The following is a 16,754-nucleotide window of genomic DNA, read 5'->3' on the forward strand; positions in this document are numbered from 1 at the left end:
CTTCCCCTGGGACCACCCTGCCCTTCCCTCCGCCCGGCGTGGCCACCCACTGCTTTCTCCTCCCCTGCCTCAGCCCTTCTCAAGGCTAATTCTGACACACCTTCTGCTGTCCCCACCCCAGACCCTGCCAGGTCAGGCCCCCCACAAGGGGCTGGAAACGCAGGGGTGGTCACTCCCACTGTAAGGGGGTACAACCCAGACCCAGGGGAAGGCGCAGGCTGAGCCGTGAACGTGTGACCACGCAAGCAACTGTGCTCCCAACGTGTTTAATTCTCACATACACACGTGGGACAAACCCCCTCGCCACCAGGGAGACCAGGACAGAGCACCCACCGGCTGCACCGAGGCTTTACCGCGCCGTGGCGGGGAGGTGGGCAGCACCCACGGCGCGTGGGAAGCCGGGTGACAGCGGCGAAAGGCGAGTTCAACACAAAGGAAAACCAGGAGAGCCCAGAGCACGGGGAGCCTGCTGCCACCGCTCCGACGCTGGATCCGGCTGCGCCAGCTCCAGGCTGGTGCCGCTGCCTGGCCAGAGCAAGTCAGTAGCCTTCGTCCGCCCAGGTGATCTCATAGTCCGGGTACTTGGCTTTCAGCTTCTCCGTAGTCACGGAGTGGTCCGCTCGCCCAAAGCCCTGGCAGAGGAGAGAGGGTCCGAAGTGGAGCCAGTGCAGTTACGACCCCCGGGAGAGCTGGGGGAAGCCCTGGGGCAGCTGACCGCAAGCGGGTGCCCCAGCAGCACACCCTGGCAGCAGAAGGTGCTGCTGGGCCCGGGCCAGCTCCGACCCCTCGGGGGCAGCGGCTCAGACCGCGGGCAGCTCAGCCTGGGCCCCGCCGCCGGACAGCACGGCACCGGGCCGAGGGACGGGGCCACCCCGGGGCTGGGAAAACCGGCACCCGGCATCCCCGATCCCCTCCTGGGGGCACTCCCGACGGGACGCGGGCACCCCCAGCTCTGCCCCGGCAGCACCCGCTGCCCTCCGGCTCGGCCCTTCTGCTCCCGAGGGACCCGGCACCGGCACGGGCACTGGTGCTGCCGTCGGGGGGGGCGGGGGAAGGCGCGTCCGCGGGTGGGTGCATCCCCCGCCCCCCCGCGGCGCCTCGCTTACCACCGAGTACCCGTAGACGTGGATCTTCCTCTCCTGGGGGCGGTGGGAGAGGCGGCCGCCCCCCAGGCACTCGCAGCCCAGGCCCTGCCGCTCCAGCTCCTGCGCCATCCGCTCGTAGAGGTCGGCTGCGGGGAGGGAGCGGGGGGGGCCCGCGGGGGGTCAGGGCGAGCGGAGAGGGGGCGGGCGGCCACCGGGGACCCACGGCCTGAGCCACCCCCCGGGGCAGCCCCTCGCCGGCTCCCCGGCCCCGCGGAGGGGGCCGCGGTGTGGGGCAGCCTCAGCCGCTCCCCTCGGTACTGCCGGGCCCCCCGCGGAGCCCACCCCCGGGGATCCTGGAGCCCCCCCGGGGAGCCCCGCCCCGCTCCCCGCGCCCCTCACCGTGGTACTCGGCCCAGCCGTGGCCGCGCACGACGTCCTTCCCGGGCCCGCCGGCCGCGCGCACGCGCACCAGCACGTACTTGAAGACGCCGCCGCCGTCGATCTCCACGTCCGCCACCCGCGACAGCGCCTCCGCCGCCGCCGCCGCCATCGCGCCCGCCCCGCCGCCAAGCCCCGCCCCTTCCGCCTCAACGGCCAATCAGCGCACGGGCCCGCCCCCAGCCGGGAGGGGGGCGGAGCCCTGCGCGGGGCCAGGGGTGCCCTCGGGGGGTGCGGGGGGCCCGGGCGGGCGCAGGGCACCGGGAGCTTCTCCCGCGGCTGCCGATGGTGGAAGCCGCGGCGGGGAGAGGGGCCTGGCTGGGGAGCTGGGCCGCGGGCACCCTGCCTGCAGGCAGCGGGCAGGCAGCGGGCGGGACGCGGGCAGCGCGCAGGGCGCAGACGGGGCGGGCAGTGCTGCGTCAGCCCGGGACCGGGCAGCCACGGGAGGCGGCCCCGGCTGAGCAGGGGGGTGGCGGGAGCCGGCGTGGTGCCAGCCCCGGCTCTGCCCCACCTGCCCTCACCCCCCCGCGGGCGCTCCCCGGCCCACAGCACCCCGGCCGCCGGCCCGCGGCTCCCCGCGCTGCCCCGGTGAGAGCCCCCGCGCCCGCCCCCCACTGCACGGCCACCCCCGCCGCGCCGTGCCAGTCCCCGTGCAGGCCCCTCACCTCGAGCCCCTGGAAGGGAGGCGGCCGTGCTCCCCGGGGGCACCGGGGCTGCCCACCACCCGCCCTTGGGCCACGCCTGGCTCGGCCCCCAGCACTGGGCACGGCCCTGCACCCGTGTCAGCATCCAGCGACCCCCCAGCCCCACCCCGCATGCAGGGACCCTGCACCCAGAGGCCTCATGGGGTCGCGGGGGACACCCAAGGGTGCCTCGCAGCCACCCTTACGGGGTCCCCGCCGCACCTGAAGCTCACACAGTAACACGCTCAGGACACAGACGCTACAGGAGCAGAGACCTTGTGCAGCCCAGCGCAAACCGCGCAGCGCCGCAGACCCCGCCGGGCTGCCAGCAGCACCCACAGCCTGGGCACAGCCCCCGCAGCGCCGCGGTGCTCCGCGGGACCCCGGGTGCTGGGGGCACTGGGGGCACTGGGGAGGGCCGGGCAGGGCCCTGGGCTCAGGCAGGGTGTGTGGGCAGGCACAGGGGGGGTCTGGGTGTGCAGGCAGCTGAGCTGCCCGGTGGGCAGAGGCTGGGGAGGGTGCCTGGGGTGCCCCTGCTCAGGCCTTGGCTCACCCCAAGAGGGCTCTGTGGGGCCTCGCCAGGACGTTGGCTGGGACCTGCACCCCACAGCAAACCTCGGCCCGTGCTCCCGTTGTCCCACGGCCTCCCCCAGCCCAGCCCCCCTGCTGCTCTGGCTGCAGCTCCCTCAGCCAAGGCTGACCACCGGCAGCCCACCGCAGACGCCTCCCCTGGTGCTGCATCCGAGAGGGGGTCCCCGTCCCACCGTGCTGACAGGGCAACACCTATCTACAAAGGGGGGTGACCCGGGGGGTGCTGGGGGGGTCCACACCCCGCGTTCACATGATGTCATCCAGGAGGTTGGGGCTGGCCACCCAGTCGAGGGTGCGGGGCTCAGAGGCTGCCATGATCATGCACATGAACTGTTTGCCTGTCCTCTTGTCGATGGGGTAGATGGTGGTGGGGGTGAAGCGCTTGTTGCTCTCCACGAAGTCGCAGAGCTGCTCATAGACGGCAGGGAACTCGTGCCGCAGGAAGACGCCGCGGATGCGCAGCTCCCGCTGGATGTTGATGAAGCAGACCTCCCGCGCCTTGCGGCCTTCCTCCCCCTCCTTGTCGATGTCCGCTGTGCCGGGCGGGGGCGTCAGGATCAATGTCTCCATGTCCCGCTCCTTCTTCAGGATCTTCTTCTCGGGGCTGGAGGAGGCTAAGGCCACCTTGGCGTATTTCCTGACCGTCGGCACCTGCATCTTCGGCGACGGCCTCTCCGGCACTTTCTGAGTGACGGCCACGGTTACATTCAGGAGGAAACATTCATCGGGGTCGTACTGGTTGCCCGTCTCCCGCAGCTCCCGGGCATACTCCCCCAGGTTGTCCGAGTAGCTCTCCAGCTCCCGCAGGGACAGGTAGGTGGGGGACATCAGCAGGCTCTCCAGCCCGAACTGGAGGAAGTTCTCAGCCGAGCCGGCATTGGGGAAGCCCAGGAAGAGGACGCCACGGCCACGGGAGAGGTAGCCCACCTTGGCGATGCGTGAGAAGGCCTTGTGCACCTCGGTGTTCTCCCGGCAGAACTGCAGGACGTGGCGGCAGACGCTGCCCACACGCCCGTAGACGCAGCTCTCCTTGTGCGTGTCCCAGTCCTCGCGGCGGCAGTGCCGGGAGCAGTAGTAGGTGTAGCAGCTGTGGCACGACTTGAAGTAGAGGCAGGCGTTGAACATGGTCTCTGTGCGCCGGCACTTGGCGTTGGAGCACATCATCATGTCGTCCTCCTCCGCGCTCAGGTCAGGCGAGCAGTTCTCCGGTGACTTCTCGAAGGGGCCAACGGACAGCGAGGCGGGCGGGGGGCGCGGGGCACTGGCACGGGAGCTGGGACCCGGCTGCTCCTTCGTGGGTCGGGGTCCCTCAGGCACGCTGGGAGGGACCCTCCTGCCCTCGCCCCGCCGGGGGGGCCCTGGTGCGCTGCTGCTCAGAAGCTGCTTGAGCTGCTCAGCGAGACTGTCCCTGTCCCCGGCGCGGTGGCCTGGTGCCGGCTTGTAGTCGATGACGAGGTCTGTGATGAGCTCGTCCAGCTGCTCCAGGCTGCGCTGGCGCCCCGAGCCGCTCTCCCTGGGGACGGGCTGTGGGGCACAGGGCACGGTGTAGGGGCCGCGCTCCCGCCCCGCGTCCAGCACATCCCAGCTGGCTGAGCGCCTCTCGCTCCGGCCCAGCCCGTCGGCGCGGATGTCGTTGTCGGTGATGGTGATCTCCGGTGTGACGTACCAGGAGCGGCCCGGGGGGCCACGGCCACCGTCGGCGTGCACCCTCTCGAGGATGGAGCTCTCTGAGAGGGACAGGGCGGCGTAGCGCTTGGGCGAGCTCGACAGGTTGATCACCACCGGCTGCCGGCGCTCCTCGGGGGATAAGGCACGGTGCTGCTCCTGGGCGAGCAGGTTCTCGTAGCTGCGCCCGCGCTGCAGGACCTCCTCCCTGCGCGCCGCTGGCGCCAGGATGTTATCCCAGGATTTGGAGTAGTGCTGGCTCTCCCGGCCCAGTCGCGGAGGGGTTACGCCGTAGCTGGCGTGCCAGGAGGAGACCATGGCCTCGCGCCCGGCTGGCTGCGGGGTAAAGCGTGACACTTGCAAGGTCTGGTAGGGCAGCGTGCCCCGCTCAGGGCAGTACCAGTCACCGAAGTGCAAGGGTTGGGTGCTGCGGGGTGGGGGGCACGTCCGCGACAGCACCTCCCGCTCCCGGTACTTCCCATAGTCCTCGGCATAGAAGACCCGGGCAGAGGAGCCGAGGGCCGGGTACGTCCGGGCGTCCTCGGTGTAGAGGGTTTTGACAGGGGTGCCACGGGGGGGATAAAAGCGGGGCTCGTCCCCGTAGAAGGCACGGGCAGGCGCCTCCTGCACCGGGTAGCCCCGCGCCTCCTCCACGTACAACGTCCGGGGTGGCACCGTGTGGATGGCGGCTTTGGCCGGGTCCTCGGTGTAAAAGTGCTGGGGGACGGCGTGGCGGCCGGGGTAGGGGTAGCTGGCATAGCCGGAGCTGCGGAGGGGCACAGCGGGGCTGGGGCACCGCGCCGGCTCCTCTGCGTAGAAGAACTTGGCGGGGACGCCGGCGGCCGAGAAGGTCATGCAGCCCCTCTCCGGGTACTCCCTGAAGTCCCGCGAGGCTGGCACAGGCACCGTCTGGTATGCCAGCGCCCGGGGGTCTGCCTCATAGTACTCGCCGGGGTAGGGCAGGAGCGGGGGGTCCCCACTGTAGGAATCGCTGGGGGTGGGCGTGCGGGAGGCGGACGCCTGCCTGCTCCCCGGCACCGCCAGGCTGCGGGCAGCCCCGGGCGCACGGGGCCAGCGCTGCGGTTCCTGCCTGTTCTGGGCTGCCCGCAGGCTGCGCGCCGCGTGCACCAGCACCGCCTCATCCGGCTTGATGTCCACCCGGCACTTGACGTGGGGGCTGGCGCCCACCTTGGCGCCCGGCCCCTCCTCAAAGCAGTTGTTGCCCAGGCAAAGCGGGGAGATGCGGCTGACACTGCTGCGCTGCGGCTGCAGCTTGATGGGGTGCACCTCGTTAGCCAGTGCCCGCAGGGGAACCTGGGTCTCGCGGCGCGGCGAGGGCTCAGGGCGGGAGGGCTCCCGTGCCACCCGCAGTGCCTCCCGCCCGCGCCGGGCCGGCGGCGGCGACGCCGAGACCGTGATGGGCACCGGGGTGAAGGTGGACTTCACCCGCGGCGCGCTCTTGGAGCGGGCGCGTCGCTTCGGCTCACTCCTCGGCGGGGGGGCTCTGCCGGCGTAAGGGTCCGTCTTGGGCGGCGCCCGCCTGCCTGGCGGCCCTGGTGCAGGTTCGGGGGTGCCGGGGCGTGGGCAGGAGCGCTCCATGGCTGGGGGGGTGCCCAGCTGCTCGTCCAATGACTCAAGGAAGTCAAAGCTCCTGCAGTGGCGCTTGTTGAAGGGCTGCGGCTCGCGGGGCAGGGATGAGGACATGGAGGCGTCACATTGTGCCAGGGGCTGGCAGACGATCGAATCCCTGGGGGCTGCGGTGGCCACCTTTATGTCTTGGTACACTGTAGACACCAGGATGTCAGGTGGGTCTGTTCGTGTCATCTTAAAAGCGACTCTTCTCCTGCCAGCTCCCCTTCAGATGGCCTCAGAAGGCAGCCAGCCCTACAAGAGAACAGATGAAGGCGCCTAAATCCTGGCGGGGACCTCGGGGAGCCACGATGGCAACTGGATAAATCCCCACAGCTCCTGGCTTGGGGCGGGGAGGGTTTGGCCACTTCTTCAGAAATGAGGGGTCGGGGGAGTCCCAGCCTCTGCTGCTGCTGTAAATAGTCAGATCCCAACTGGGGGAAGAAGCTGGAAAAAGGCTCCAAATCCGGGGTGCAAATAGCGGAGCAGATGGCAGGGCACCTGGGGGTGCAGCGGGCACCGCAGGGCAGGCAGGGAGGGGTGCCCTCTCACTGCAGGGAGAGGAGGCCACCGACTGCCATGCTCCTGTTCCTGGGGTGCAAGACACGGGGACCCTCTTGCAGCATTACAGGGAATGGCAGGTCTGAACGGGGCTGGGGACACCAGGGTTTTCCATAGCAGATGGGGAACGTGTGCCCGGCCCTCGCTGTGAGCGTCCGAGTGGCTGCGGGGTCTCCTGGGACCACGTGCACCCACGTCCCAGCACACGCTGTGCCCAGCACCAACGTTGTAGGCAGCGCAGGAAGGAGCATCACCCAGGGGTGGGGACCACGAGCACCCACTGTGGTGGTCTCGAAGCCCACGCAGCTCTGGGGTTCTGGGGTGGGGGCAGGAGCCATACCCCTTCCCTGGGGCAGCTGCACCCACTGTGGCTCATGAACACCCCTGCGGGGTGCCAACAGTCCTGGCTGCTTGCAGCCGCATCGGCCCCTGGGTCAGCTCCGGACCGGCACGGGCAGCGCTGGGGGCTGGCGGGCGGGTGCCGGGGCCGGTGCCTCAACCCCACATGCCAGCAGCGACTCCTCTGCCGCTTCCCGTGGCTCTGAGCAGGACAGACCCGGGGTTCTTCCACAACAGCCCTGCACCGGAGGGGCTGTGCTGGCTCAGCACCACCACCTTTGTCCTCTCCTGCATCCTGCAGCCAGGACACGTCTCCTGGGCTGGAGAGCGAGCGGGACGGCGGCTGCAGCTCCCGTGGGACAGGGGGTCTGGCACCCACCGTGCACCAGCACCACGCACCCTACCTGCTCTGGGACAATGCTGCATGGGTGGCCGGGGTGGGCAGAGTCCCCAGCCGCATGTGTGACACAGCTGTGTGACCAGGGGGGGACATAAGCACAAGCCCCCCAGAGCAACCCGGGGAGCAGACAAGGTGGTTTGCCCGCAAGGCCCGGTGGGTTGTGGCACTGATCCTCACCAAAAGCCCACTGAGAGCCAGCTGCAGGCGGCCATCGGCACCAGGTGGACGTACAGCCGGCCTTGCCCACGTCAGGGACACCCGGCCGGCTGTAATGCTCACCACATCCAAGGAAGGTTTGTTTTTTTAGCCACATGGCCGAGGGGCCCGGGAGTGCAGGTGGGTGCCAGCTGCTCCACAATATACTAAAGGTGCACAGCAAAGGCCAGCAAAAGGCCTTTGGCTTTATACAGCAGCAGAGGACCACAGGGAAGGTATTTCTGGGAGGAAAGGAACAGTCTTTATTTGGCAAGAAGCAGTATTGACTATGCAGAGATGGGGAGGGGGGCTTGGCTCCCCCCTCATTACCCAGATAAAGCCCTGTCTCACCCCAAAGCTGGGGGGCGGACAGATGCCAGAGCCAGTGGGGTTGGGGTGTCTGTCCCTGGGGTGCACTGAGGAGAGCTTGATGCCAGGAGGAGATGGGGATCCCGGTGCCTCCAGGGCTGGGGAAGCAGGTTTGCCCCTGGAGAAGTGGCTCAGCATCGGCCCCGCTGCATTACAACGCTTGGGAGCTGGGGCGGGTCTGGGAAGGCAGCACCCCACACCGCAGTGATGCCAGCAGTGGCGTTGGGAAGCCCATCCCCGTGGTGTTGGGGCAGCTGGTGGGCAGGGAACGACAGCCCAGGGTCCTACCTGGTCCGGCAGCAGCAGGGAGGAGGTGGGTGGGCTGAGCTGGCCAAGGGCCCTGCGGCAGCTCCATCCCAGCACTGCAAAATAAAAGAGGCAGGTGAGGGTCCCAGGAAGCCCCTGGCCATGGCAGAGGGGCGGCAGCCGGAGCCATGGGGTACCCTGGGAGGACACTGAGCACCCCCAGGGACCCTTGCAGCCGCAAGACCCTGCTGGGCCAAACTGAGCTGTCGCCTGGCGAGGCCCCTGTGCGCATCCCTGTGCCCTGGGGACGTGGGCACTGCATCCCACGGGCACTGGCACGTCCCCCCCCACCCCAGCAGTTCCCCCCTGCCCGCAGACCCGCACGAGGCCGCGGCAGTGGGGGGACCCAGGGACAGGGCGGTGCTGGCATCCCCAGCGCTGCCCAGGGTTGCCATGGTTTCTCCAAATTATTCCTCCTCTGCGAGGACAGCGTGGGTGCGTGGGGAGGCTGCTGGGGTGGCAGCACTGCGGGGGGGCTGGGGGAAGCCGGGGTTCTGCAGCGCCGCGGGGAGAGCAGAGCACCCACAAAGCCGTGGGCATCCTCTGCCCATTGCGGGAGCAGAGCCCGCTGCTGCCCAGTGCCGCCGCGCACCCACACCCCCCGTCCCCGACGCTGAGTCCCCTCCGCAGGGAGAGGATTTTGCGTCCCCTCTGGTCTCCAACCCTCTGGCTGGCGGGGACTGGGCGCCCCCAGCCCTGCCCGCTCTCGGCAGGGGCCCAGGGTCTCCGGGCCGTGTCACCCTGGGGGTGCTGACGCCGCTGGCCGCGCTCTCAGAGCTGCCGATGTCCGCCGAGCTCCCTGCGCAGGAGCCACCCTCCGGGGGCACACGGCCCCTGGGGACGCTGCCAGCCCCGTGCCCACATCCCCGCCCCACGGAGGGCCCAGGCAGTTTGTCGTAAAGCCCCGCTCTGCCCCCCCTGCTGGGCAGGACACACGGACACCTCTACCCAGCCTGTCCCTGGCACAGCAGCTCCCCCCCGGCTGGCCCGCAGGGTTGCCAAGGGGCACCCAGCAGGACCCACCCCATGCAGCCCACAGGACCACCCACCGCTGCGGGGCCCGGTGCCACCCACACGCTTCCACCCCACTCAGCACCCAGCCCTGCCCGTGGGGCCCTGCCTGCAGCTGGGGGCTGCCCTCGCTCCCAGCCCGGCACCCCGCGCTGCCCCGCACGCTGCTCCCGCCGAGCCACACGTGAGCGCCCGGCCCCCGGCCCCTCCGGCCCGCGGCAGCGGCATGAGGATGCTGGGGGCCAGGAGCAACCCCGGGCTGCCGGGGGGGCCCGCGGGAGGCTGCCAGGAACTGGGTCACTGCCTGCATGCAGCACGTGTGGGCTGTACAGCGGGGCTGTGCAGTGCCCTGCCAGTGCACACTGCGCTGCCACGGCACTGCAGCGCCCTGCCTGTGCGCTGCCCCCCCCGCTGCCTGCCCCGTGCCCACGGCCAGGGTGCTGCCTGCGTGCTCTGCACCGAGTGCTCTGCCCGGGCACTGCCTGCAGCCTGTCCCCACGCTGCCTGCCCCCACTGCACTGAGCACTGCCGGGGCACTGCCCCCCAGCTGCCCTCACACTGCCTGCACACTGCACAGACCACGCTGCCAGGGCACTGTCCCGCTCACTGGCAGCCTGCTGTCCCCACGCTGCCCGTGCAGTGCCCCAAGCTGCCTGCACACACCGCCCTGCCTGTGCGCTGCCCCCCAGCCTGCCCATGCTGCGCTGAGCACTGCCAGGGCACTGCCAGCTCGCTGCCTGCCCCATGCACACGGCGAGGCTGCTGCCTGCACACACTGCACTGAGCACCCTGCCAGCGCGGTGCCCCATGCACGCTGCCTGCACGCGTCCCACTGAGCAGACGGGCAGCGTGCTGCCTGCCTGCACGCTGCCAGGCCGCGCTGCACCGGGTGCGCTGCCAGCACGCTGCCTACACATGCACTGCACTGCTGCCACTGCAACAGCCCGCAGGCAGCCCCAGCATGCTGCCAGTGCCCGCCGCGCTGCACCGAGCTCCCTGCCTGCGCGCGGCCCCACGGGCACCGCCGACACGCCGGCAGCGCGGGCAGTGCCCCGAGCACGTCAGCGGTGCCCACATCTGGAAACGGCCAGCGCAGCACCTGGCGTGTACTGCGACCCCTGCGCTGGTGCAGCTGACGCCGGAGGCACCGCCGGCACGCTGCTGCCTGTGCAGGCAGGAGTGCAGTGGCTGCGCCGTGGGCACTGCCAGCCCACGGCCACGCTGCGCACAGGCCTGCGCGCCGGGAGGGCGCTGACGGCCGATGCTGCCTGTGCACACGCTGCCCGGGCACTGCCCGCACAGGGAGCTGGCACACGCGCTGCCCATGGCCAGGGAACCCACTGTCCCCCCAGCCCCTGCCCTGTGTACGTGGCAAATAGACAGTTCTGTGCCACCCCCAGGGCACCCCCCAAGACACACAGTGCCCTGTGCCCCTATGGCATTGTCCCCACACACACACACTGCGCTGCCCCTCCACACATCCCCTGTGCCCCCTTGGCTCTGACCAACACAGCCCTGTGCCCCTGGCACCCACCACATCCCACCCCAGCCCCTGCACTGACCCCCCCCAGCCCCCCTGGGTGCCCCAGCACCCCCTGTCCTGCCTGCACCCCCTGGAGGGGCTCATCCTGCCAGGGGGAGAAGCACTCCCAGCCCCAGCCCAGGAGGGTACCCCCAGTGCTGGCATCCAGGTGAGGGGTGAGCAGCACCCCAGGGGCAGCAAGGGATGCCCCCACCCCATCCAGCCCTCAGCCTCCCCCCTGTCACCCAGGCCCCAGCACCCCACCCTGGAGGGGCACCCACAAACGGGCAAGGCCAGGGGGAAGGAGGGATGGGGGCACCTCGGGGCCGGGGGACCCCGGGTGGGTTTACAGTGCCCGGGCCGGGCAGGGGGTGCGTGGGGCGACCCCCGGGGACGCAACCGGGGGGAGCGGGGCTGTCCCGGGCGCTGCCGCCGCCGTGCCCCGCAGACCCCAGGGCGGTGGCCCCGGGCCCCCCCCGCGCTACGCACCGGCACCGGGCGGCACCGGGCCCGCTGGGCCGCGCAGGGCGCTGAGCCCGCCCCGGGGCCGGCATCGCCGGGAACCGGGGCGAGATGGCCCGGCCCGGGCACTGCGGCGGGACGGGATGGGGATGGGGGACACGGCGGGGGGGATGCGATGGGTTGGGGTGACTCGGCCCGGGGGCGCGGGATGAGGATGGCCCGGGGGGCCTGAAGGGCTGGGATGGGGAGGGCACAGGGGGATGCGATGGGGACGGGGATGTGGGGCAGTGGGGGGAGCACGGGGGGGATGATGGGGTGGTATGAGCTGGGATGGGGATGTGGAACACGGGGGGATGAAATGGGGGCTCGGGGGGGGGGGGCACGGGGGGATCGGATGTGATGAGATAGTCCGGGGAGGTCGTGGGGGGGTGGCCCGGTCGGGGTCTCCCGAGAGTACGACAGGCCCCAGCCCCCTGCCCGGGCCCCCCTTACCTGCTCCGCGCCCGCCGCCCCGGCGGCCCCCCCGCCGCATCCCCGCCGCCGCGCTAGGCTCGGGCTGCCGCCGCCCCGGTGGCCATGGCCCGGCCAGGCCCGGCTCCGCCCGATCCGGCACGGCACGGCACGGCACGGCACGGCACGGCACGGCACGGCCCGACGCTCGCCGCGGCCGCCCGGCTCTGCCGCCGCTTGTTTTCCCATAAATACGGCAGGCGGAGTTACCGGCCGGGGCCGGGACCGGGAGCCACCCACCAGCGCCGCCCCCGGCCCCGGTCCCCATCACCGGTACCCGGTTCCCGGTCCTGCTCCGCGCGGCCCCGGCCTCCATCCCCGCCCCTCGCAGCATCCCCCGCCCACTGCGGGACCCTCCGGGCAGGGTCTGGGGGACCCCCGGCGCCCCGTGCCCCTCTCCCGGTGCCAGCCCTCGAGGGGGTCCCCCCGCACCCCGGGTGTGGTCACCCGCGGGACCCCGGTGCCCCCAGACGAGGCACCGGTGTCTCCCGGCGAGGTGCCGGGGGGCTCAGCCCAACGCCGTGTATCATGACCCCCCCACCCCCTCGCCGGCGCCTGCCCTGGAGCCAGCAGCCCCCCAGTGCCAGCACCCCCCGGGACCGTCCCCCCCGGCACCGCGTCCCGCCTGACCTTGGCACATCGCTGCGGCCCTGCCCGCCCGTGGCCAACTGGGCAGTGAAATCCCCCGATAAGCTCCTCCGTGGAGTGGCCTCGTTTTCCCAGAGGTGCCGGGGCTGCCCGGTGGGGGGCTGCACAGCGATGCAACGGGCAACGTGCCGAGACCGGCAAAGGCAGCATCTGATGGCTCTTGTCACACAGCGGCCCCAATGGTCCAGAGCTCTGCCTCAGTTTCCCCATCTCCCACCTCCTTGAGCCAGCAGCCACTGCCCACAGCCCCGGAGAGGCACCCCGGGGGCGGCGGAGGGTCCCTGCACCTGTGGATGCCCCAGCAAGGGGCTTTGGCACTGGGGACCTGCCAGAAGCTCACGTGGCTCCGAGCCCAGAGCTAAGGTCTGCCGCCCTCCGCACGTCTCTGCACAGCAGGCGCGTACCACACTTTGCTTGATTTCAGAACCCTCCATAGCCAAAACCCTTCCTTCCCTCCGCCGCGGCGCCGGGAGCGTCCTTCCCAGGGCAGAGGAGTGCCGCGGTGAGCACAGGGGCCGCAGCACATGGTGTTGCAGGAACGCAGCCCAGGCTGATGCCCTTTGCCCCAAAATGCCCCCTGTGCTCCCAGGGACGCCGTGGGCACAGCCGAGCCCATCGGGGCCAGCAGCACGTGCCCTCCCTGGGACTGGGCTGAGCCCCAGGAACTCCTTGCACAGATGAACAGGGTGCAACAGCTGGACGGGGGGAGCTGGGGCACAGGGTCAGCTGGTCCCTGCTGCACAGACGTGGCTGAGCGACCCCCTGGGGCCCTTGGGCTGGGCTCAGCCGGGCTCCGCTGGCCCCCCCAGCACTTCCATTTTCCTCACTGCAGGATACAGTGCTCGGGCTGCCGGTTCGGCCGCTCCCGCTGCCCCCGGCTTCCTGCCCCTGCGGACCCCACAGCCCCCACCGTGCTGCTCCATCTGCTCCCCGCCTGCTGCCGGCCCTGCGCCAACCAGCCCCACGCCGGAGCCGAGCACAGGCGAGGCTCGTGATGCCCGCAGGAGCGCGGGCCAGGCCAGCTCGCCGCCCAGGGGGGTGCCAGGGCTCAGCATCCCCCATGGGTACAGTCACCCAAATGATGCAGGAGCCCAAATCCTATGGGAATGCACAGAGGCCCGGGCACGGAGGATGCTGCTGCCAGGTGGGCACAAGGTTCCTGCCCTGAGGGCATCCCTGTGGTGCCACCCTCTGTCCCTGCAGCTGTGGCCCTGGGTGACACCTGCACAGATCAAGATCACCCGTCCAGAGCTCTGTGCTCCGGGGCAGCCACAGGGCCCCGGCTGCCCAAGGGCAGGGGACGAGCAGGCTGGACCACGTCCCCCAAGCCCCATGGCAAGGGGCGGTGGGACCATCTGCTCCCCACGGGTGGCTGCTATTTTAGGCTGGAAAGTGCTGAGGGATCCAACGGGCCCATGGGCACGTCTCCATGCCAACGGAGATGGCAGCGCCAGGGCCTGTGCTGAGGTCACTGGGGCTGTGGACACCTCGTCAGGCCAGGGGCAGCCTGGGGGAGAGAGGAAGGGGAAGATCCCACAGGAGGAGGAGGAGGGAGTCTTGGGCAGGGGTGGGGGGGTGGCCCCCCGGCCTCATGCCTGCTGCCTGCAGGGGTGGCAGCCCCTCGGACAGAGGGGGACCCCCAGTAGCAACCTCAGACAGGCAGCAGGGCTCTGTGGGGAGGGACAGGGCTGTCCCCTACCCCTGTGCAAAGGACAGCGGCGTTGGGCCCCCGCCATGACTGTGCAAGTCTGGGCTTGTCCCCAGCCGAGCTGCCGGGGGCCCCTGTCCTGCCGGTGGGGGACATGTGAGTGGCCAGAGGGACAACACGAGCCGGGGCTTGTTTCCACGATCCTGCAGGAGAAAGGGCAGCCCGGCGCCTGTCCCCAGGCAGGCGCAGCTTCTGCCCCTGCGTCTGGGGTGTGTGTGCTGGCTCTCCTGCTGTGGCTCGCCATCGGGGCCAGGAGCAGCCAGGCTGGGCCGGTGTGGGGGCAACCCCCCGCCTCTGCCAGGGTTTCTGCCCGCTCGATGCTGGGTCCTCCCCCAGGCCCAACGGGGAGCAAAGCCGAGATGGGCAGCATCCCCGTGACTCAGCTTCCCCACCAGCTCCTGCCCCGGTCTCTGCTGATAGCGGCTGGGGAGAGGCCCCCCCTGCGCAGGCGATGGCAGCTGTAGGTGTTCACACTAATCGTTCGCCAACCGCCAGCAACACCCTGGCTGTGCTGGGGAGCACGGGGCAGGCAGCACGGCTGGGGCTGAGGGCTTGGTTTGTGCATCTCCCTGTCACCGTACGCAGAGTGGCCCTGGTCACCATGTCTGCGTGTGACAGGCTCAGTTCTGCCTGAGGCAAGAAGAACAATGTGCCCACAGGTCACACTGGGGGTCCGTGGTGATGCTGGGCACTTGGCCAGCCCCAAAGCAGGACAGACCGTGGCTTGGGGGGGGCGTGGGGGCTCACGTCTGTCCTACACAGCCTGTGAGGCTGGGGGCAGCTCGTCAGTCCTCCCCAAGGACCACTGGGGACGTGCACAGCTGGGAACACAGGGCTGGAGGATGATGCAGACAGGCAGCGCCTGGGGGCCACCCACCACCCCTGTCCTTGGAGGCCGCCTGTCCCGCCGTGGCCGCAGGGGAGCTGGGTGCCTCCTCGCCGCCATGCTGCTCGTCCTAGTGCCAGGGTCACCAAGAGCCCCGCTCCATCCCCAGCTCTCCCACACATCGTCACCGGTGCCTCCCTCTGACCAGCACATCCCCACGGGCGGTGGGGAGCAGCTGCGGGGTGAACCGGCAGAGCCCAGCCCCAGCTCTGCAAGATGGAAAAAAACCCCGAAGGTTTTGGGGCTGGCTGGTTTCACCAGCCACCTGCCCGGCCCAAAGCCCTGCTCGCTCGTGAGATTCAATACCCACCTGGCTCAGGATACCTGCACCTCCTGAGCGCCAGCCCCCTGGTGCAGCTCAGAGCAGGAAGGGGCCACCCGGTGTGCCAGTTCCCAAACCTGCCTCTCCCGGCCCCAGCTCTTGCGTCACGCTGGGTGTGGGGACTCGCTGAGCCAGAGCGACGTGGCAAGGGACAGGGGAGGCTGGTGGGGACCACACGGATATGGGTGGAGGAGGACAGCTCTGACACCGCCAGTACAGGGCAGTTCTGAAGCTAGAAAGACCTTTCTGGGCGTTTGCAAAATGCTGTATCAATCCGCCAGGAGGGCCAGCACCTCACTGGGGAAGCGGGTAGAGGCAGGAGAAGGGGGGCAGCAAAAGGCCTCCAAGAAAGGGGTTTTCCCAGGACTCTCCCAGCCCCAGTCTGGCAGCGGGACTGGGGCACTGGTGTGGTGGTGTCAGGGGAACCCAGCAGGGCCGCCTACGAGAGAGCAAAAGGAGCCGATTCCTCAGAGAAGCTCAGACAGCAACCAGGGAAAAATAATTTGGACGTTAAACACAAACAACGTCCACCTCTGCCACGTGTGCTGGGCTGGTCATCGAGAGATGGCGAGAGGGCGCATCCTCACCCAGACGGACGCCCCTTGTGCTGAAGCTGTGAGCCCGTGTGCTCGCCTTGGCAGACCGGGCAGCCAGGCCGGTGCCGGTCACGCTCTGGCACCTGCTCTGCGGGACGTGACAGGCTGGCAGGTGCCAAGGAGCCAGCGGGTCCCGAAAATGCCCAGCCTGGGGGGACAGGGGCCAAGCCGCCCTCCCAGGGGATGCCCTGGCAAGCCCAGGGGACAGAGCAGGCTCATCCTGCACCATGGGCGCTCAGGGCTGTCTGGGGCGGTGGCTGTGTGATGTGGCAGATCCCCAACGGCAGCTCAGGACCTGCTGCCGCCCAGCATGGAGGTTCCCACTTCAGTTTTGTTGGCGAAGGGCCGGGCGGCCCTGATGGCACGGCAGCAAGTCGAGAGGGAGGCGAGCAGCCCCGGCGCGGGCTGGGCAGCCCAGCACACGGACGGCGATGGGAAGCGACAGCGCGGTGCAGGCAGCCGCCAGCCTGTCCTCAGGGCCACCCGCGAGATGGAGGCCGGCGTCAGGGCGATTGCACCCGCGGGGTGACGGCTCGGCAAGAAATGGGGCCAGGGTGCGACTTGAGTCGAGCATGAGCAGCTCTGGTGAGGCAGGTGAGGAGATGGCTTCTGGGTCTCACTCGGCTTCCCAAATGCAGCAGAAACATCCGCACAACCCCAGTGTGCAGCTACAGGAGCTTGTCGGGTTTCCACACCGAGCACTGAGAGGGGATGTGGGATGTGTTGTGCCACCGCAGCCCGTGGTGCCGTGGGGAGGCAGCAGGGCTGGGCGGGCAGGGGGTGGCTGCCAGCCCCCGGGCTCGGCGTGTGGCTGGGTCACTCCCCGTG

At 70.2% G+C, this 16,754-nt stretch overlaps 2 protein-coding genes across 4 annotated transcripts; both read right to left on the reverse strand.

Annotated features, from left to right (window-relative positions):
- Positions 1-250: 250 nt before the first annotated feature.
- PHPT1 (phosphohistidine phosphatase 1) lies at positions 251-2,089 on the reverse strand. 2 transcript variants are annotated; one of them, XM_074846229.1, is made up of 3 exons: positions 1,565-2,089; positions 1,107-1,231; positions 251-632 (listed from the first exon to the last, which is right to left on the reverse strand). In XM_074846229.1, exons 1-3 carry the CDS (start codon positions 1,633-1,635, stop codon positions 568-570), a joined length of 261 nt encoding a protein of 86 aa, XP_074702330.1. In that variant the 5' UTR covers positions 1,636-2,089; the 3' UTR covers positions 251-567. The 2 variants fall into 2 exon arrangements, with proteins under 2 accessions (XP_074702330.1, XP_074702329.1); XM_074846228.1 differs by having other exon boundaries at positions 1,485-1,692.
- Positions 2,090-2,189: 100 nt separating this feature from the next.
- AJM1 (apical junction component 1 homolog) lies at positions 2,190-12,882 on the reverse strand. Of its 2 annotated transcripts, none has more exons than XM_074846227.1 (3): positions 12,397-12,882; positions 8,244-8,317; positions 2,190-6,346 (listed from the first exon to the last, which is right to left on the reverse strand). In XM_074846227.1, the coding sequence occupies exon 3, from the start codon at positions 6,284-6,286 to the stop codon at positions 3,044-3,046; it is 3,243 nt and encodes a 1,080-aa protein (XP_074702328.1). In that variant the 5' UTR covers positions 6,287-6,346; positions 8,244-8,317; positions 12,397-12,882; the 3' UTR covers positions 2,190-3,043. The 2 variants fall into 2 exon arrangements, with proteins under 2 accessions (XP_074702328.1, XP_074702327.1); XM_074846226.1 differs by lacking the exon at positions 12,397-12,882 and adding an exon at positions 11,749-12,012.
- Between the last annotated feature and the right edge of the window lie 3,872 nt (positions 12,883-16,754).

This window comes from Strix aluco, chromosome 20 (assembly GCF_031877795.1).
Source record: "Strix aluco isolate bStrAlu1 chromosome 20, bStrAlu1.hap1, whole genome shotgun sequence".
In the NCBI taxonomy this organism is placed as follows: domain Eukaryota; kingdom Metazoa; phylum Chordata; class Aves; order Strigiformes; family Strigidae; genus Strix; species Strix aluco.